This window comes from Terrapene carolina, unplaced genomic scaffold, assembly GCF_002925995.2.
Source record: "Terrapene carolina triunguis isolate 2854851 unplaced genomic scaffold, T_m_triunguis-2.0 Scaffold268, whole genome shotgun sequence".
Classification (NCBI taxonomy): domain Eukaryota; kingdom Metazoa; phylum Chordata; order Testudines; family Emydidae; genus Terrapene; species Terrapene triunguis.
In genome coordinates, this window is record NW_020664619.1 from 596,592 (window position 1) to 619,005 (window position 22,414).

General features: G+C 49.3%; 1 protein-coding gene across 1 annotated transcript in view; it reads left to right on the plus strand.

Annotated features, from left to right (window-relative positions):
- The window catches only part of SCRIB (scribble planar cell polarity protein), a 166,724-nt gene that overhangs the window by 66,340 nt on the left and 77,970 nt on the right, over positions 1-22,414 (plus strand). The window contains exons 21-25 of the mRNA XM_026657694.2: positions 267-443; positions 1,150-1,266; positions 2,103-2,291; positions 13,368-13,487; positions 13,786-13,842. Of these exons, the coding sequence (XP_026513479.1) occupies positions 267-443; positions 1,150-1,266; positions 2,103-2,291; positions 13,368-13,487; positions 13,786-13,842 (660 nt within the window). The remainder of the gene's footprint in view (positions 1-266; positions 444-1,149; positions 1,267-2,102; positions 2,292-13,367; positions 13,488-13,785; positions 13,843-22,414) is intronic.

A 22,414-nucleotide genomic window follows, 5' to 3' on the forward strand; every position in this document is an offset into this window, starting at 1 on the left:
TCTGTGGGGAGGGTGTCACAGGGTGTTTGGCAGCTGAGGGGGGCAGTGGGAGGAGTCTGTGGGGAGGGTATCACAGGGGGGTTGGCAGTTCAGGGGGGCAGTGGGAGTATTCCATTGGGGTTTCCTAGGGAAGCTCTGCCATTCATCTCCCTGCTGGGTAGGGTCTGCTCAGGATGTGTATGGCTACATCAGCAGCTCTGCTAGGAGGTGGATATCTGCTCCCACCAGAGTCCCTTTCCAGCCTTAACACCAGTGGCTCTCTGCAGGTCATTCCCCATGGGCTGGCATCCCGCAGTGGCCTGCGAGTAGGGGACAGGATCCTGGAGGTCAATACTATTGACCTGCGCCATGCTACCCACCAGGAGGCTGTGAACGCCCTGCTGTCCAGTACACAGGAGCTGAGCATGTTGGTGAGACGAGATCCTCCGCCACCTGGCATGCAGGTAGGTTCTGAGAGGAGAGAGGAACCCAAGTGGGAGCAGCAGCCCTGGTCTTGGTACATCCTGGCAATGCTACTGACAAAAGCGCATGTAGGAAAATTCACGGACACTGCCCTTGGAACTCCCCATTAGGAAATGCAGTAAGTGGAGGTGGGGAAACCGGAGCAGGAGCAGAGCTCCCTTGTATTCAGGTCTTTACTAGTATTAAATGGCCCTGCTCCTGGGGGGAGACGGTTTGAGTGGGGCTGTGCCCTTGCTCCCCAGGGGGCTCTGTCCTCAGGCAGGCAGTCCCTGCTCCATCTGAGCTTAGATGGAAGGCTGGATCAGAGGTGCAGTTCTACAGCTGGATGAAGATTCCCCTCTCTCCTGGTGGCAGGAGCCAGTCTCAGATGAGCAGGCAGGTACCCAGCCTGGGACTGGCAAGAGTTCATTGTTACACCCAACAGTCACTGTGGCTGGAGGCTGGATGGGGTTCAGCCCTCTTAGACCCAGAACTGGGAGAGGAATACAGGAAAGGAGAACCATAACAAACCCATCAGGCCAAAGAAGGTGGAAACCACAGAGCTGGCCCTTTCCTGGCTATTCTGTGTATGGTCTGCTACCAGCACCAACAATCTCCCCCCACCCCCACGCCCGATCAGCATCTGTCAGCCACATTTTCAGCCCATACTAAATCAAATTGGAGACAGAGACCTTTTTGTGTCCACAGGAAATCTGCATTGAGAAGGCTCCTGGAGAAAAGCTGGGCATCAGCATTCGGGGGGGAGCGAAAGGCCACGCTGGGAACCCCTTTGACCCCACCGATGAGGGCATCTTCATCTCCAAGGTAACAGACTCAGGGTGCCCTCCCCAGAGCAGGGACTGATAGACAGGACGCAGAAAGGAGTTCCTGTGGGAAATCAGCCCTCCTCCCAGTTCCCATGTGGTCTCCCTGTTTGATCCCACTTCTCCCCATGTAAACATGCCTGCAGGTTCCTTCCCGCTAGACCCCACACAGTGTGCTTAAGTTCCCCCCAAGCCTCCACCTCCCATGGAATGTCTGGGTGCTCATTCGCTTTCCTTACCAGTCGCTCTCCCTGCTCTGAGGGATGGCATGTGAGTGCTCTCCCCCGGCCCCCCGAGGAATTGTGCAAGCATTTTCCTGCTCCCCCCATGAGCAATGGCATGTGAGTCGTCTTCTTTTCACACACTTCCCCCACCGTGCCAAGGAGTTATGGGTGAGTGCTCCCCACCCCCTGCGCGCTGAGGAGTTGTGGGCGAGCGCTCTTCCCGGCGTCATGGGCAGGCACACCCCCTATGCCCGCCGTTGTGCTGTCACACACGAGCCCCTCCCCCCCGCTATGCTGAGGAGTCAGGCGTGTATGTGATCTCAGAGAAATCACGTGTGATCCCTCTCCCTGCCCACTGCCCGCCCCAGGAATGGCATGCAATCACTCCCCTTTCCCACTCTCCCCAAGGAATTGCATAAGTGCTCTCCTTTTCCAATCCCGACATCTCTCTCTTGTGCTCATTCTCCTTCCCTTCCCCCCTGCATAAACCCATGGGCACCTGCTTTCCCTCCTGCCTGCATGCAGTGTCCTCTCTTCCACTCCCTTCCCTCTCCCGACTCCCTGCGCATTCTTCTTCTCCCCTTCCCCATTCTCAGCCCTTTGTCCCTTCCAGGTGAGCTCCTCTGGGGCTGCTGCCAGGGACGGCCGGCTGAAGGTGGGGCTGCGGATCCTGGAGGTGAATCACCAGAGCCTGCTGGGAATGACGCACACAGAGGCAGTGCAGATCCTACGCAGTGTGGGGGACAAGCTCCTTGTGCTTGTGTGTGATGGCTTTGACCCCAAGGCCGCGGCTGCCATTGAGGTGAGAGCCTGTGGGGGGGAGGGGAGGTAAGGCCAGCGCCAGGAGGAGCCCTGTGGCTGACAGGTTCCTCCATAAAAACACTGTCTTCATGTATGTATGGAGTGACCCTCGCAACTGCCACAAAGTGACACCCCACCCCAGGCTGACACCTACAGTGCAGTGAGTCCTGACATTGGCACCCCCAGAGGGCAGAGATAAGGTGTCTGGGGAATGTTGCCTGAAGTGATCAACAAAAATGATTAGGGGGCTGGAGCACACGACTTATGAGGAGAGGCTGAGGGAACTGGGATTGTTTAGTCTGCAGAAGAGAAGAATGAGGGGGGATTTGATAGCTGCTTTCAACTACCTGAAAGGGGGTTCCAAAGAGGATGGATCTAGACTGTTCTCAGTGGTACCAGGTGACAGAACAAGGAGTAATGGTCTCAAGTTGCAGTAGGGGAGGTTTAGGTTGGATATTAGGAAAAACTTTTTCACTAGGAGGGTGGTGAAGCACTGGAATGGGTTATCTAGGGAGGTGGTGGAATCTCCTTCCTTAGAGGTTTTTAAGGTCAGGCTTGACAAAGCCCTGGCTGGGATGATTTCGTTTGGGATTGGCCCTGCTTTGAACAGGGCGTTGGACTAGATGACCTCCTGAGGTCCCTTCCAACCCTGATAGTCTATGATTCTTGTGTTTCTACACTTTATTGTCGAATTTTTGAAATCCCACCTTCCAGAAAGGCACAGAGAGCAGAAAGCCCTGCTATGCAGCAGCAACCCTTAACCCATCTCTCCTGAGTGGTGCAGCACAGCAGGGCTAGAGGGGGATTTGAAGCAGGACAGGGTAGGGACCTTACACACCAGTTTGAGGAAGGTGTTCTTTGCCTACAGGGCAGCATGAATGAAGGTCCAGGTCTGTGAGAGAAGCTGGGAACAGTCAGTGGGGGCTGCATTGTTGGTGAAGTTGAGGAGTCAGGGACAATATGAGTCAAGACAAGAGTAGACAAGTATGGAGGGACAGTGGTGAAGGTGATATATGGGAGCCAGGGGAGGGATTCATCAAGGGGGTGAGGTGGTCAGAGCAACAGGCAAAGAAGATGATCTTAGCAGCCAAGTTTTGTAAGGACTGGAGAGGGGTGGTGGATGTGAAGGAGGCTGCAGTGATGAAGATGGGAGTATTAGCTTCATGGACAGGAAGAGAAGGTTGGATCTCAGAGATGTTTTGGTGGACAAAGGGGAAGGATTTGATCTTGGCCTGACCATGGGGAGCTAGAGAGAGGGCAGAACCAAAGCTACCCCCACTTTGGAGGCTTGAATATCAGGGAGGCTGGTGACACTGCACAGTGACAGTGAAGGTGTGGAGAGGGAAGATCTGGGAGGGAAGATCGGGAGCTCCTGTTGAGATATCCAGGAGGAGATATGAGACAGGCTGAAAGCAGATGGAGGGAGCCCGGTGGAGAGGCAGATTTATGAATCATCACTTCTCACCTAATCTTGGAGTCAGAACAGTTGTAACAACCTGCACTGGTCTCCACAGATGGGACCGTTCCTCCCAAGTGACTGAGTGACACAGGCAATGGGGAATGGGCCAAGAGTGAAAAAGGGGCATGAATTGATTGGGATGGAGGAGAGGGGGGAGCTGCACTGACAATACCATGGCAATGGCATACGTGAGCAGACAGGGCCACAAAGACACCAGCACCGTGCCAGGGGGCTAGATCATTGCCCTGCTTGCAATCGATTTGGGTCTGGTGTATCAGGGGAAGGTGAACTTGGTGTCGAGGTGGCTCAGCAAAGCTAGGGTTAGCACCAGGGAAGCGGTGCCTTACAGTTTCAACCCTCCGTGTGTTTGTCAAACAGTAAGAGACAAAAGCTTTTGGCCAGGCAGCACCATCTGGAATCAGCAATAAGAACTGTCCCAGACATGTTCGCAGAGCTGCTGTTGGTCTCTCTCCCAGACCATGTCTGGCCAGGACAATGGAGAAGATGCAGAACAAAGCATGCTAACAATGGCTGCCCTCACTGGCCACAGAGTCTGTGAGTGTTTGACCCAATCCCGATGCAGACTATACCCCAAGGAATGCTGCCTTAGTCAGAGATCTTCTGATATACATGCCAGTAGCCACCCAAACCTCAGCCCGCTGGAACTGAGGTTCCTAGAATCCTGTCACTGACATGCTTCTGCTTTCCAGGAAGAAATCAATCAGTTCCACATGTCCTGCAAGCACATTCAGCAGTTACTACAAAACAGCTTATCCGTGGACAAGCACATTTCTCTCTATCTAGGCACTTTGATTGGCTCCATTGCCATAGTAGATCTGCATCTCACAAATCTATCCTGATACCCTTAGAGATGTAGAGCTGAGACATGAAACGGGGGGAGTGACCTGCTCAAGCTCATACAAAGTGAGGCAGACCTGGAGATTGAACCCAGGGTTTCTGCTTCCCAACACAAGGCCTTATCCATTAGGCCATCCTTCCTTGTGGCTAGTATAAGTGTGATTATCTGCAAAAGGCCTCAGCCAATTGCTAGCCACTGACACATGATGAGATTCTGAGGATAGCATCATTGATAAAGCCCCCTTTCAGCCATGTGATCGCTACCTGGAGCCTGAACTGTGTTCCCCAGGCACAGACAAGAGCTATGTTCCAGCTGCTAAAGTGAGCACTGCTGTATTTTTTCATGGTCAAGGTCTGAGGCTGGAAAAAGGAGTTTTACCCATGGAGCCTCAGAACCGCACTTTCCATTGGGATGAGGTGGTCCTCAGAACCACCCCAGCATTTATGCTTAAGGTAACCCTCTCTGACAGAGCACAAGAGAGGCTTCTTCTTTGAGTAACGCAGCCGTGCATTCCACTTAGGTGTGGGCACACCCAGCGCACCGCAGCCAGACAGTTTTGCTCTCCAGGACGCCTCATGGCCATGTCCCCTCCCATGACTATATGAGGTGGTGCCATCCCTACACCCCTCAGTTCTTTCTTACCACACTTGCCTTCTCTCTGCAGAGCCTACAGAGTCATCCTGTCTCAGCCCGTCAGCCCTGGAAAAGGATCTGGCTCAAGTTGATGGCCTCGTCTTTGTTTCCGAATGATTCCCGTGCTGCCGGGCTTTTCCTCCCCTTCAGTACCACGGGGTTTCAAAGTGTACCAAGTTCTTTTGCAATGCTTTGCTGCTTCCCTAGGTATCCAAGAGGAGTTCTTGCAGGACACCCACAAATTAGTGGATATCCTGCAGCTGTCTGCCCCTGGGAGAGTCGCCCTCCCTATTAATGATGTGCTCCTTGGACCTGGTAAGGCCCTCCGAAGCATACTGGCTTCAGTACCACCTGTGGCTAAGTGCATGGAAAAGCACTACTTCCTTGCTGTGCAGGGATTTGAGGGTTTTTACTCCCATTCAGCCCCAAATTCTCTGGTTGTAACCACGGTGAACAGAGCCTGGCAGGGCTGGGTTAAATCCATCCCCAAGGATAGGGACTCTAAATGATCGGACGTCCTGGGCAGGAAGATTTATACCTCATCTACCTTACAGATGCTAATTAGCAAGGCTTGCTGTCCAAGTATGATTTTATGAACTGGACATCTGTGTCGAAATTCACAGACCAGCTGCCTGAGGCCTTGCGAGAGTAATTTCGGGCATTTGTCACCAAAGGATGCTTTGTGGTTAAGGCATCCTTGCAGTCCATCCCAGACGTTGTGGACACCTTGGCCAGGGTGATGGCCTACACGGTCACAAAGAGGAGGGCTTCCTGGCTGCAGAATTCAGGTATTGGCCCCACTGTCCAGCAAGCCATTGAGGATTTGCCCTTCAGCCCAGTGCTGTTCTCAGACAAGACAGTTGAGATGCTGCACTCCTTCAGGACTCCAGGGCTATCCTGCAGTCCTTGGAGTGTATACGCCAGCGGTGCAGGTGCACCACTATGGTATTCAAGAGCAACACCGGCAGCAGTATTGTCCGCAGCACCTGTTGGGGCAGAGATCCCACAGGATGAAGCAGTCAGGCTTGGGGTTTGGCCAGTCCTCATGCCCTCCCCTCGTGCCCTCCAATCACCCATTTTGACTCCTTGGTCCAGAGCACTGTTCCAATCGTTGCTCCTCTCTCCTTAGTCCCCCTCTTTGGGGACAGGCTTACTGCTTTCACAATGCTTGAGGCTTGATCACCACCAACAGCTGATTCCTAAGCGCCACCAGATCAGGCTATGACATCCCTCTCCACAGCTCCTCCCCACCCTCCCTCCCTGTCTCTCTTCAGGGACTCCCCTCATGAGATACTGCTCTTTGAGCAAGTCTGCTCTCTGCTGGCTTTGGGAGCGGCGGAGAAGCTTCCGCCAGAACACCAGGGTCATGGCTTCTACTGCCAGTACTTTCTGGTGCCCACGCCACAGGAGGGGTAAGACCCATGCTCAACCTTCGTGGCCTCAGCAAATATATCGGGTGCGTGAGATTCCGCGTGGTCACTCTATCGATTGTCCTTGCTCCGTTGTCTCAGAATGACTGGTTTTCTGCTCTGGCCATTCAGGATGCCTACTTTCACCACAGACAGTTCCTTCAATTTGTCGCGGCGGAGCGCCATTTTCAGTACAAAGTGCTCCCATTCAGCCTCTCTTCTGCCCCCTGGGTTTTTACCAAATGCATGGTTGTTGTCATGGCATATCTCAGGAAGAAAGGAATTCACACGGTCCTGCATATGGATGACTGGTTACTGAAGGGCAGATCCAGAGAGGAACTTCTTGCTCATGTTGGCATCACACTGCACTTGCTTGACTGTCTTGGTCTCATGCTAAACACTGCAAAGTCAATGTTGGCTCCCACTCAGAAAATTGAGTTCACTGGGGCCTGTAGTGGTGTCGCAGTCGTCCCTACCCCGTCTGGTTTGGAGGGAGGCCACACTGCCTCACTACATCGCTGGGATCACAGCCTAATGTCAGGGGAATTAGCAGAATAGGCGTTAGTGTCTTCGCTTTCATAACAGGGTGGAATCCCAAACAGTCAATAGGCCCTCAGGCAGTCTATTGGCTTTAGCCCTCAGGCAGGGCTGAGCTAATGAGCAGTCTTTAGGCTCAGGCCTATAATCGGCAGCACAATAAAGCAGTCTAGGGGCTCCAACCCTTAGGCAGGGAGAGCTAACAAGCAGGCTGTCGTCCTGGCTCTGGCGGGCGACAGACAAACGCAGGCTTCGTGGCCTATGGTGAGGAGGCTGCCACCCCAGGGGTGAGGTGTCAGGGGTAGGGGGACGCAGGCCCACCAGACTCCACTACATCCCAGCCCAGGGCCCTAACAATGGCGGGATGTCCCGCCTCTGGGTCAGCGGGGATCCTCCCGCAACACGCTGACTGGCTGTTAAACCACAATACCACCCAACTGAAGTCTGGTTTCCCTGGGCTACTTCCTACCTTAGTCGTCTCTTTTCCAAGTTGAAAAGTCCCAGTCTTATTAATCTCTCCTCATATGGCAACCGTTTCATACCCCTAATAATTTTTGTTGCCCTTTTCTGAACCTTTTCCAATTCCAATATATCTTTTTTGAGATGGGGTGACCACATCTGCACGCAGTATTCAAGATGTGGGCATACCATGGATTTATATAGAGGCAACATGATATTTTCTGTCTTATTATCTATCCCTTTCTTAATGATTCCCAGCATTCTGTTCGCTTTTTTGACTGCCGCTGCACATTAAGTGGATGTTTTTAGAGAACTATCCACAATGACTCCAAGATCTCTTTCTTGAGTGATAACAGCTAATTTAGACCCATCATTTTGTACGTAGACTTGGGATTATGTTTTCCAATGTGCATTACTTTGCATTTATCAACATTGAATTTCATCTGCCATTTTGTTGCCTAGTCACCTAGTTTTGAGAGATCATTTTGTAGCTCTTCGCAGTCTGCCTGGGACTTATCTATCTTGAGTAGTTTTGTATCATCTGCAAATTTTGCCACCTCACTGTTTATCCCTTTTTCCAGATCATTTATGAATATGTTGAATAGGACTGGGCCCAGTACAGACCCCTGGAGGACACCATTATATACCTCTCTCCATTCTGAAAACTGACCATTTATTCCTACCCTTCGTTTCCTATCTTTTAACCAGTTACCAATCCATGAGAGGACCTTCCTTCTTATCCCATGACAGCTTACTTTGCTTTAAAGCCTTTGGTGAGGGACCTTGTCAAAGGCTTTCTGAAAATCTAAGTACACTATATCCACTGGATCCATCTTGTCCTCATGCTTGTTAATCCCCTTAAAGAATTCTAGTAGATTGGTGAGGCATGATTTCCCTTTACAAAAAACTGTGTTGACTCTTCCCCAACAAATTATATTCATCAATGTGTCTGACAATGTTGTTCTTTACTATAGTTTCAACCAGTTTGCCCAGTAAAGTCAAGTTTACTGGCCTGTAATTGCCGGGATCACCTCTGGAGCCCTTTTTAAAAATTGGTGTCACATTAGCTATCCTCCAGTCATTTGGTACAGAAGCTGATTTAAATGATAGGTTACAGACTACAGTTAGTAGTTCTGCAATTTCACATTTGAGTTCCTTCAGAACTCTTGGGTGAATCCCATCTGGTCCTGGTGACTTATTACTGTTTAGTTTATCTATTTGTTCCAAAACCTCCTCTAATGACACCTCAATCTGGGACAGTTCCTCAGATTTGTCACCTAAAAAGAATGGCATTTCAGGCCCTCTACAATGCATGTCATACTTTTTGGGACCATATCAGAGGCCTAGTGGTTCACATACTTACTGACAATACCACCGCAATGTATTATGTGAACAATCAAGGAATAGTGCACTCCGGGCTACTCTGCTGAGAGGCAATCAGATTATGGGAATTCTGCCTTGAGGAGAACATTACTCTGAGAGCTGTTCACTTGCCCACAATCCAGAATCATCGCAGCAGGAATTTTTCCTTGAGTCACAAGTAGTCCCTGAAGACAAGTCTTCTCTGGCTTATCTTTGCAGCTTGGGGCATCCTGACAATCGACCTATTTGCTACAAGGGACAACAGGAAATGTCGTCTGTTCTGCTATCGAGGGGGCCTCACTCCAGGCTTGCTGTCTGACGCTTTCCACCTCAGCTGGCAGTCGGCTCTCCTGTACGCTTTTCCCCCAATCCCAATCATCCCAGAAGTCATCCTCAGCTGAAGGCAGATTGGGCCAAGCTCATTCTCTTTGCCCCAGCGTGGCTGAGGCAGTGCTGGTTCTCGGCCTTTTCACACTATCTATTCAGCCTCCAATACCACTTCCTCTCCATCCCAACCTACTCACTCGGAATCACGCTGTACCTTGCATCCCGTGCTCAGCTCCCTGCATCTTATGGCGTGGCTGCTGCATGGCTGAATGAGGAGGAAGAGCAGTGTTCAGTGGCTGTCCAGGCAGTCCTGCTCAACAGTAGAAAGCCCACTACCAGCATGGCCTATTCAGCGAAATGGAAGCAGTTTTCAGTGTGGTCTTTAGCCTGCGGAATTCAACTGACACTGGCTTTTATGCAGGACATCTGAGAGTACCTGCTGCTTCTTCAGTCGTTGTGGCTTGCACTTAGTTCATTGAAAGTGTATTTGGCTTTCATCCCCCTGTTCAGGGAAGATCAGTCTTCTCCAATGCCATGATAACAAGATTCTTAAAAGGGTTCCTTTGTCTACATCTTCTGATCCGAGAGTCAGTTCCTCTGTGAGGCTTTAACACGGGCGGAGCAGCTTTGATGGGACCTCTGTTCAAGCCCATATCTTGTCCCTTTCCACTTTTGTGTCAAAAATTGCATTCCTGGTACAGATAACATCCACAAGAAGAGTCTGTGAGTTGCAGGCTCTGATGTGAACCCATCTTGAGTTCCCCAGCGGTGAATACACAGTTCTCCAGAGACAAAGTGACTTTACGACCACACCCAAAATTGTTGTTTAAAGTGGTTTCTCAGTTTCATTTGAACCAGGCGGTATATTTACCAGTGTTCTTCCCTGAACCACATCCATCTCTGGAGGAGCAGTGTCTCCATCCATTAGATGTCAGGCCACATCTAGCCTTCTATCTGGACAGGACTAAACTGTTTTGTGCTTCACTTTGCCTGTTTGTGTCATATGCAGATCACATGAAAGGTCAGGCAGTTTCTTCACAGACAGTCTCTAAACAGAAGACATCCTGCATCAAGACGGTATATGAAATAGCTTTGGCTACGCCTCCTCAGTGGGTGTGAGCTCATTCTACAAGAGCACAAGCAATGTCCATAGCTTTCCTCAGTGACGTTTCCATATCGGATATTTGCAGGGCTGCTACGTGGTCATCCATACCTACATTCATGAACCATTATGCCATCACTGCATCATCCAGGGCAGATACAAGCTTTGATAGGATGGTCCTGCGATTCTTGCTTACATAGACTCCGAGCTCCACCTCCTGGGGGTGTACTACTTGCGCGTCACCGAAGTGTAATACACAGCTGCATCTACTGAAAGAAGAAGAAACGGTTACTTCATGTAACTGTGGTTCTTCGTGATGTGATGCAGATGTGTATTCCCCGATCCCCCCTCTGGCCCCTCTGCATCAGAGTCTCATTTTGGTGTTTGATGCAAAGGAACTGAGGAGGGTCAGGCCACTGCCTCATATGGTTAGGGGAGGGGCTATGGCCATGAGATGCAAGGAAACTTCTCCAGCTCCAGCACTGGGTGTGCACACACCTAAGTGGAAATACATGTCTGCATCACATCTTGAAGAACCACAGTTACAGGAAGTAACCGTTTCTATTGCCGCCATCCTGTCCCAATACTGAAATCACGTGGCACGGCATAACTGTTGGAAGAGTAATCAAAATATACCTGCACAGGACAGAGACCTGCAAGAAGTCAGTGCTCAGCTTGGTGTTTCGCTCCTCAGCAGTCTGGGGGAAAAGCTATCAGTGACGAAGATGGAAGGTATAAGTCAGGGCGGGTAACTTCATGGGCAGAAAGGGCAAACGTGCTGTGTGAGGAAATCTGGCCGCAGAGTGCACATTCTCCCAGCGCTGCCCCGGTGGCACAATGCCCTTGGCAGGTGCAGGGGAGGTCTGCAGTGAATCACTCACAGTCATCCTTACACAGCCATGGGCCTGCACCCTGCAGAGTTACTGAATGGCTCTTGCTCCCCCACGCCTGACCCTCCCTGGTACACACGTAACCATCACAGACCTCTGGGCGTGCAGGGCCTAGACAGACATCGCCACAGCAGACACACAGTGCCAGATGGGCTGCAAATCACACTGCTAGAGAGTTTAGGAGAACTCCCCCTTCCCCCGCCCAACGTCAACAGGTGGAACATTCCAACGCTGCCAGCTGAGTGGTACGGCCCAACTGCTGGTACAACAGTGTTGCTGCTCCCCTGTCACTCAGTTCCCTTGTCACTGCTGACAGCTGAGGAGCTGTCTCTGGGTGTCCCCCCCCCCCCGCCATGAGGGGCCAGGGACGGTCAGAGCCCCTCCCCCTGCCCTATGATGCACCAGGGACGGTCAGAGCCCCTCTCCCCCAAGCTCGCCAGAGTCCCCTCCCCTGCCACGAGGGGTCAGGACTAATCAGAGCCTCTTCCCCCTGCTTAAAGAAGGGCCAGGGCCAGTCAGAGCCCCCTCCTCTCACCCCATGAGAGGCCAGGGTCAGTCAGAGCCTCCTACCACTGCCATGAGGGGCCAAGGGTCTCACCTGCTTCAAGTGATAGATTTCATTCCCAACAGATCTGAAACATAATACTTTACATCACAGGTAGTCAATTATGTTTTGTCAAGGTCCAAATTTCTTGGTCAAGGTATAGTCAAGGTCCAGACTCCAGAGGAAATTGAAAAAAACCCAATATTAATAACAATAAGTAAATAAAAAGATTTCGGAGTTGTGACAAAGTTCCTTCTCTATCTTGGTGGGTCCTGCACTTATTGGCGGATTTTCTTGCCTCAGAGATTCACCATGTGGGTTGGGGAACAGCCCAGAGACCTTCCCCTCTGGAAGAACCCACAGTCCAGGTCAATTGTGAGGTTTGGGGGGGAACCCGGGCCCGCCCTCTACTCCGGGTTCCAGCCCAGGGCCCTGTGGACTGCAGTTGTCTATAGTGCCTCCTGTAACAGCTGCATGACAGCTACAACTCCCTGGGCTACGTCCCCATGGCCTCCTCCAAACACCTTCCTTATTCTCACCACAGGACCTTCCTCCTGGTGTCTGATAACGCTTGTGCTCCTCGGTCCTCCAGCAGCACACACTCTCCCTCTCCCTCTCAGCTCCTTGCACCTCTTGCTCCCAGCTCCTCACACTCGCACCACAAACTGAAGTGAGCTCCTTTTAAAACCCAGGTGCCCTGATTAGCCTGCCTTAATTGATTCTAGAAGCTTCTTCTTAATTGGCTCCAGGTGTCCTAATTAGCCTGCCTGCCTTAACTGGTTCTAGCAGGTTCCTGATTACTCTAGTGCAGCCCCTTCTCTGGTCACTCAGGGAACAGAAAACTACTCATCCAGTGACCAGTATATTTGCCCTCTACCAGACTCCTGTACCCCACTGGTCTGGGTCTGTCACAGGGTCCATTCAAAAGCGGCTGGCAGTCCAGATTTGGCCTGCAGTCTGCCTGTTGACTACCTCAGCTCTACATGTTACATAGCTCTAAAATTGTTTCCCATACAAAGATCTCAAAATAACCATGACAATCAGCTAGTTCTTAGCTTTTGGCAGAGGTCACACATGACCCTCCTCTGTGAAATCTTGAGAAGATGGTAGGCTATGGGTGACATACCTGTTTGGGCCTGGCTGTGTCAGGTCTTCCATCTGACATCCTCTTGTTTTGTGAGGGGCCAGGGTTGCTCAGAATCCCTCTGGGCGCCCACTCCCTGTGGGTGCCTGGGCAAGTCAGAGCCCAAAATGTCCCTGTGTGACACCTGGGGTTGTGATGTTTGTCTCCATATTCTGAGTGCCCTTGTGCACATGGGTGAGATGGTCTCTGTGGTCTGGGTGCCCTAGGAGATGGGGAGGGTCTCAAGAGGTACATGACTGTGGTCTGTGGGGCGAGATCATCTCTGCTCTGAGTACCCGGGGGACAGGTGGGGGTCTCTGTGGTCTAAGGCACTGGGTGTTCCTGACATGTGATGTTACCTTCTTTTTTGCAGATGTCCCCAGGAATCATTGCCAACCCCTTTGCAGCTGGCATTGGCCGCAAGAACAGCCTGGAGAGCATCTCCTCCATTGACCGAGACCTGACCCCAGAGGAGCTGGAGATCCTACAAAAGGTGGGTTTCTACCTTCAGGAGAGTGGGATGGTGCAGAATGGTCTCTGAAGCTCTGCAGTGTTTTGCCTTGGCCTATGGAGCCTGTGCCAAGGTGGATGGGTCCCTGGTAGAAGATTTCACTCATCCCCATAGCTCCTGTGCACCTGCTGTTTCCATAGGATTGGAAAAGTGGTAATGCTTCTTCCAGAAGTGCTCAGGGATGTGACTCTCATATCTTCTCCTATGGGGGTGATGGTGCTGCCCCTAGGGCAGGGGTCATTTGAGGATCTGGCCCTCTGATCTTCCCCTTTGTTTCCAGGAGATGGAGATGGTGAGGGAGACGACTCAGTGGGAGAGAGAAGAAATGGAGAAAGTGGTGAGAGCATTTTCACACTGACATTCTGACCTTGACAATGTCTTGGCCAAGGTGGTGAGTTCTGAGGGAAATGCCACAGAATTGCCCTAACCAGAGCACTACTTCCCACAGGAAGCTCTGGGTCCTCTCCTCACCTTGGGTGTATCAAGTCTCTCTGATCACCAGTATCCCCATCTCTCCAGACCCTCTTTTTTTGTCTTCCCATACCTCTTTTCCCTTGCTTCATTGGGACTATTCCAGCATCTGTAACATCGTTTCATGCTGTACTTCACTATACTTGTGCCTCAATCACAAGGCAGGCCCCCGCTGTAGGAGCAGAAGCCTCTGTTCTTTGGATTAGATGGGAGCCCCAAGATGATCAGTTCTCTCCAAACAGCACCATTAACTGCATACAGCTGGTAAAGTCAAAGGTGGGAACACACAACTCATATCTGCCCATATTTTAAGGAGACACAACTGCAGGTCCTGGTTCAAAATGCTGCATCTCAATCCAAACAGTCCTTTACCTATCTAAGTGCAAAGTAATGCACACTGGAAACAATAATCCCAACTATACATACAAAATGATGGCGTCTAAATGAGCTATTATTGCTCAAGAAAGAGATCTTGGAGTCATTGTGGATAGATGTCTGAAAACATCGGCTCAATGTGCAGCAGCAGTCAGGAACAATTAGGAAAGGGATAGATAATAAGATAGAAAATTCCATAATGCCACTATATAAATCCATGGTATGCTCGCACCTCAAATACTGTATGCAGTTCTGGTCACCACACATCAAAAATGATACATTAGAATTGGAAAAAGGTACAGAGAAGGGCAACAAAAATGATTAGTAAGGCTGTATTTATGTCATGGAGATCACGGAATCCAAGACTTGCAGAGAACTCCGTAACATTTTCTGTTTTGGCCCCTGGGGCTGCACACTCGAGCTGGCAGCAAGAGGGACCCCAGCAGGGTTCCAGCGACGGGCGAGGGCCTGCTCAGGGTCCTCCTGCAGGGTTCCAGCAACTGGCGACAGCCTCCTCAGGGTTCCCGTGTGCGCGGGGGGAGGGGAACCCCACAGCTCCCAGGCACCATGGTGGCAGGAGAAACCATGGAGCCACAGCAGCAGCAAAAGTCACAGACAGCTCACGGCTTCCATGAATTTTTGTTTGTTGCCCATGACCTGTCAGTGACTTTTACTAAAAATAACCATGACAAAATCTTAGGCTTAATGATTAGGGAGATGGATCCGCTTCCATATGAGGAGCAATTAAAAAGACTGGGACTGTTCATCTTAGAAGAGAGATAGAATCATAGAATCGGTCTATAAAATCATGAATGGAGTAGAGAAAGTGAATAAGGAAGTGTTATTTACACCTTCACATAACACAAGAACCAGGGCTTAAGGATTCCACCACAGGCAATCAGGACCAATGGTCGGAGCAGGGGCAAACCTGAGGCAGGGAGTAGTGTAGGAGTGCATAGTCAGGTTCCCGGCCAGGATCGATCCCAAGGGTCTGATTTCAGTGTCCAAGTCAGAAGGCAAAGTCCAAATCAAGCTGTGGTTGAAACCAGGAGTTCAGGAGCAAGAAATGATTATGACAGCTACAGTAATCCCACACTGATGCCTGAACACTTCTTGGAACGCACTTTAGGATTATATAGGGCAGGGAGCCAGTCAGAAGCCACGGGCTGCTGTCTGTCAGACCCCTTAAGACGGGACTTCCCATGGTCTGGGTCCACAACAGGTCATGGGCATTGGAGCACAGGCTGGTTACAGCTGCTGCTAGGTGGCAGCATGAAGATGCCATCTGCCTGGCAGATCTGCAGGCCTAGGATTGTAGACCCATGGGGCCTTACAAGGGGTCACCGATTAAATTAATAGGCAGCAGGTTTAAAACAAACATAAGGAAGTACTTCTTCACCCAACGCACAGTCGACCTGTGGAATTCATTGCTGTGGGATGTTGTGAAAGCCAAAAGTATAACTGGGTTCAAAGAAGAACTAGATAAGTTCATAAAGGACAGGTCCATCAGTGGCTATTTGCCAAAGTGGTCAGGGATGCAACCCCATGGTCTGGGTGTCCCTAAACCTCTGACTGCCAGAAGCTGGGACTGAGTCACAGGGGATGGATCACTTGATAATTGCCCTGTTCTGTTTGTTCCCTCTGAAGTGTCTGGCATTGGCCACTGTCAGAAGACAGGATTCTGGGCTAGATGGACCATTGGGTGTGACCCAATATGGCCATTATCGTCTTATTTATCCATATTTGTATTACTTCTCATCACCATATCTGACCATCTGCCATATAAAATAGATTGGCAAAAATCAAGGTTCTTATGGACTTTGTGTACTCCCTGACACTCCTGCCTTTTGAAATGATACAAAGCTCTGCATGGGGTAGGTCTTTTTTATTTTTAGGGATGGGGGGAAAAGGAATGGAGGATGCTGTGAATATCAGTCTGGTTATGGTTGGAAAAAATATCAATCTTGGCAGTTTGCCAGCCAGAGGTTAAGGGTCTATTACAGGAGTGGGGTTCTGTGGCCTGCGATGTGCAGGAGGTCAGACTCGATGATCACTGTGACAGGATCCCTGGGGTGTAGCCTAGGAGTGTGAGATCGCTGTTCCCCCTTAATTCTCCAGCCTGGGCTGTCTCTCACAATGCTTTTCTAATGACAGGCATCAAACCCCTCCAGGTGCTGTAATCACTCAGCACAACCACACATGGAGCCCCACATCCAGCTAGATTGCATGAATGCTCCCAAAGCCACTCATGAATCACACAGAGAAAGGCATCAGCCCAATTCCCCTGGCTCCCAGCCTTGTACCTCAGGAATCTACCATCTTGTACCGCTCAAGATGAGCAGTGCAAGTTTTTTAATTGGTTCACCACTTCATCAATGGAAAGTGGATATACACCAGCCTTTGTAAACCTGAGCAGATTTACCAAACACTTCAGGCAAACTCACTGGTAAAGATAAACAGGAAAACAAGTTTATTGACTACAAAAGATAGATTTTAAGTGATTATAAGTGATAGGCAAAAAGTCAGAGTTAGTTACCAAAATAAAATATAAGCACGCAGTCTAAACTCTCAACCCTATTAGACTGGGCAACATCTAGATTAAGCAGTTTTTCTCACCCCACTGGATATTGCAGTTCATAGTACACACGTTTCACCCTTGAAACCTGGGCCAATCTCCTCTGCTGGAGCCTTCAGTCTTCTGAGTGTCTTTGTTGCTTGCAGCATAGGCAGGGACAGGAGAAAGGCCAAGCATGGGCCCTCGTGTTCTGTTTTATACCCTTAGTCCATGTGCTTGGAGAACACAAGTCCAGGCATGTCTGGTGGGCATTGCTGAGTCACCAGGCAAGGTTGAGCAATTCCCCTGGTGTGGCCTTGTGCAAGTGAGTCATTGAATTGTAACTCCCTTGCTGGACAATGGCTGGTGATGTTTGTTCAGCACCCACCTGGGTGTTTGTTACCTCCCTTGTCATTGTCTCTGGAGAGCTAGTATCTGGGTGCTTCCCAAACCTACAGCATATTTTAGTGAAAACCATACAACACAATTCTTATAATTTTATATGCATTAATGATACACATATTAGGTGGAACAGTGGGTTTCAGCAGATCATAATCTTTTCTATGATACTTCACATGGCATGCTTTATATGAAATGATGAATATGGGGGTTACAGGGCGCTCCCCCGAGGTATAGAGTGTCACAATCGCGATGGTCCCTTCTGGCCTTAAAGTCTATGACTATGATTGACTGCACAGAAGCAAAGTTTTAAAGAAGACTTGAATAAAAAGGAGGATGGGGGTTCCCTAGCATTTCCTTACTGCTTCTTGTCAGGCCTACAGCTTAGTCAGACCATGTCAACTTCTGGAGCCAGCGCTTGACCTGTCCCTATCCTGAGACCTGCAGGGCAGCCACATGGTGTCAGGACATTCACATAGTTTCCCAGTGTCATAGAGTCCACGCCCTTGACTCATCAACCATAGAGGGTTTGTTGTTGGGCTATGCATGATGCTTGTACCCCTTGTGAGTTTGTTTAAGTGTCATTTACCTTAAGGTGATGGCATTTCCTCCCTGGCAGAGCTACATCTTTCTTCTGAAGTGTTCCCTTTATTACTCTTTGGAGACAAAGCAGTAAAAGTGCCACAAACTTAGGAACATAAATTGAGAGCATAGGCATGTAGAATCTGCAGTCGCCAAATGCACACTTAATTTAAACTAGAAATCACACCTTTGCAGCCGCAGTGATCTTCCACACATTCCAGCCCCCAGGGGCTCTGCTCACCAGCAGGGTGCAGGGCCAGGAGGAAGCCCTGTTCTCCCAGCAGCTCACACAGGTGTGCTCTGGTAATTTTAATGCTCTGTTGTGCTGAGCTGGAAGAGTGGGGCATGTTAAACTCCAGTCCTCCTTTAAGAGCCTGTGCAATCACACCTGTGGGACTCGGTGTCACCTCAGCACCTTCACCACTGCCACAGAGAGCAAACAGAACTTGTCTTTATCTAGGGAGTTGGTGGAATCTCCATCCTTAGAGGTTTTTAAGGTCCGGCTTGACAAAGCCCTGGCTGGGATGATTTAGTTGGGAATTGGTCCTGCTTTGAGCAGGGGGTTGGACTAGATGACTTCCTGAGGTCTCTTCCAACCCTGATAGTCTATGATTCTGTGAGGTTTTCCTACTCGTCATTCTGTTTTCCTCACAACACCAAGGAATGCAGTCTCATAGATGATATAGGCCACCTCCTAAGCTGTCTGTTGGCAAATACCCTCAACAGTATAGGAGCAGGATCCCGTGCCGCTTTTCCTCACAGCCCTCAGCATCAGTCTCCCAACAGTGATTTTGAGGGTCTGTTTGAGAGTTGCATACTGATGTACACCACATCGCTAATCTATCCCCCCAATCCCCTCCCTTCAAACCTTGTCACTCGTCTACTCATGCCTTGATGACTGTCTCGCCTCAGCAATCCAATACGTGAGCAACTTCTTCCAGTCACTAGGACTGTTAATCAACTGGGAGAAATCCTTGCTTCAATCTGCACAGCGTCACCTTACCTGGAGCATCCTAGACTGCACTCAGGCAGAGCCTTTCTTCCAGAGGAGAGATTTTGCAAAATATGAGACTCCTTAACAACTCTCAATGAGCAACTTATATAGACCACAACACTTTTCCTGCAACTACTAGGCCTGAGGCTTCATTGATCGACATCGCACCCTTTGCTTGTCTGAATGTGAGACCCTTGCTGCTCTGGATGACGAGAAACCACACAGAATAGGCACAGCCCATCCCTCTTTGAGTATACCAGCAGCTTCAGTGGTGAGAGAACAGGGACAACGTCCTCAGGCAAATACCCTTTACTCGCTCTTCCCTACCCTCACATGCTCCACCAATGCCTCTAGTCTGGGCTGAGGTTTTCATTACAAGACCTCAAAGTATTTGGCCTGTGGAAGCCCTGGATGTCCAGAATCCATATCAATGTACTGGCCTTCAGGACGGTACGATGGTCTCTCAGGGCCTTTGCCTGTCCCTGCAACATCATGTAGTATAGGTGCTTACCAACAGCACCACAGCCATGTACTACATCAGCAAGCAGGGAGGAGCGCATTCCTGTCTGCCATCAGTCGAGGCAAGAACATTATGGCTGTGGTGCATCCAAAATCTTCCCTGTTGTTCTGCACTTCATGAGAGGAGAACATGGAGGCAGACTTGCTCAGCAGGAGGTCTCAGAATCAGCACCAGTGGTCCTAAACCAGTGATGGATAAAGCAGTATTTCAGAGAGGAGGGAACCCTGTAATAGACCTCTTCACAGCTGAACAAAACACCAGATTCCATGTGTTCTGCACAGGAGCGCACAGAGAAAAGTCTTATCTTGGATGTGGTTCTCCTGGACTGGAGCCAACTTCTATATGCCTTCTCTCCCATTCCCCTCAGACTCAGGGTCATAAGGAAGATCTAGTTGGACAAAGCCAACATTATATTAATAGGCCCAATGTTGTCTTGTCAGGACTGGTACCCAGATCTTCTGCACTGTGTCTGCTGCCTCTCTCTCCAGATGCTTCTTGCAACAGCAAGGGAGGATTTTGCATCCCGACCCAGAGACACTCCATCTCACAATATGGAGATAACCTGCTGGCTAATGTGGACTACTTTGGCTCTCAGAGGGCCCCAAGCCTTTCTATTGCAATCCCGTGATACTTAGGAATATAAATCAGAAGTAGAAATTGTACGAAATGTATAAGAGAACAAAAGGAAAAATCTGTGGCCAGCAGAGTTAAGGACAATAAGGAGTTTTTAAAGTATATTAGAAACAAAAAAGAATCCTGACAATGGTATTGATCCATTGGTAGAAGGAAATTATAGAATTGTCAATAATGCAAAAAAGGCAGAAGTGTTCAATAAATATTTTTTGTTTGTATTTGGAAAAAAACAGAGGATATTATATTATGTAATGATGATGAAATTATCCATTCCAGTAGTAACTTAGGAGAATGTTATACAGCAGCTTCTAAAGTTAAAAATTTTAAATCCATCCAAGAGTTTTCAAAGAGCTGGCTGAGGAGATTGCTGGACCATTAATGTTGATTTTCAATAATTCTTGGAACACTGGGGAAGTTCCAGAAGTCTGGAAGAAAACCAATGCTGTACCGATATTTAGAAAGCATTAACAGGATGATTTGGGTACCTATTGGCTGTCAGTCTGACATCGATCCCAGGCAAAATAATGGAACAGCTGATATGGGACTCGATTAATAAAGAATTAAAGGAGGGTAATATAATTAATGCCAATCAGCATGGGTTTGTGGAAAACAGATCTTGTCAAACTAATTTGTTAGCTTTTTTTTATGAGATTCCAGGTTTGGTTCATAAAAGTAATACAGGGGAGTCTCATCTTACGCGGGGGTTAGGTTCTGAAGTCAGCGCGTAAGGCGAAAATCGTGTATAGTCAAACGCTCATTGAGTGGAATGGCGGGCAGAATCGCCCGTACTACAGGTACAATATTTAAATTGTTATTTTTCTCTTTTTTTGTTTTGCCGAGCGCGTATAGTTAAAATCGCATAAGTTAAATGCGCCTATGATGCGACTCCACTGTAGTACTGATGTAATATATTTAGACTTGTGTAAGGCATTTTACTTGTTAATTCAGGATATATTGATTAAAAACCTAGAACGCTACAGAATTAACATAGCATATATTAAATGGATTAAAAACTGGCTAGCTGATGGACATAAAAATGTAATTGTAAATGGGGGATCATCATCGGATGGGTGTATTTCTAGTGGGGTCCTGCAGGAATTGGTTCTTGGCCACTCACTATTTAAAATTGTTATCAGTGACCTGGAAGAAACCATAATATCATCACTGATAAAGTTTGCAGACAAGCCAAAGCTTGGCGGAGTGGTAAATAATGAAGAGGACAGGTCATGGCTCACTTGGTGAGCTGGGCACAAGCATCGATTCATGGAAACTTATCTCTAGGTCCTAGATGTACAGGAGAGAGCTTTGTTTTTGCCTGGAAAAGACCAAGTCTTTTAGAAAATCTAACAGCTAATATTCATAGCGCATGGGCAGCAACGCCAGGAGAAATCCATTACCAAACAGACACTTTCATACTGAATAAGGAGGTGTATGAAATATTGTCTCATCTTAGCTAGGAAACCAGTACTTCCTGATTTAAAGACCTACTCCATGAGAACCACTGCAGCATCCTTGGTCTGCCTTAGTCAGGTTACCTTGGTGGAGAGGTGCAAAGCAGCAGTATATGGGTTCACCAGGCACCACTCTTTGAACTTACCATCATGCTCCGACTCTCTGTTTGGGAGATGGGGGCTTGAGTGCTTATATGCCTTAGAATGCTTGCTAATTGCCTGCAAGTGGGAAAGCACAGAGGCCCTAGAAGAGGAAAGAGAGGTTACTTACCAGTAGCTGTTGTTCTTAAAGAGTTGCCTTTGTGCATTTACACTACCTGTCCACCTTCCCCTCTACCTTGAGTTCTATAGAACTTCAGGGCTCTGCTGTTGGGGAGAAGGGCCAGAGGTGGTTGGGGGTGCACTCCCTGGTATAGAGCAGGGCAATGAGGTCACCCTCACGGGAGATCTCTTGTGCTTCTCCCAATGGACATGGATTTTCATGGCAGTTTCACAGCTCGAAGCCCGGGGCGCCAAGTCCCACCAGTATGAATGGACAGAGGTGACTCTCAAAGAACAACAGTTACTGGTAAGTAACCTCTCTTTTTCATATGCAGGCCCAGAGTTGGGGGAGGGATCCCCTTGAGCTGAGTCATTGCCACCCACGTGAGACTCAGTCATGGTCTCCTTATGCTGAGTGACAGAGAACTGAGCAGCTCAGTTAAAGCCTGTCCTTATTCTGTAATAGTTCCTGCCTTTCCTTGCCCCTGGAGGGATGGTGGCACTAAGGGGCTAGTACCTTGTAATGTCTCCCTTCCCCTGATGATTGCCCAGCTTATACCATGTGGGGTCTTTTCTCCCTCCCGCCAGATAACTTCCAGGCTTGTGCTGTGTGAGATCTCTGTTCCCCTTCCCTGATAACTGTCCGGCTTGTGCTGTGTGGGGTCTCTG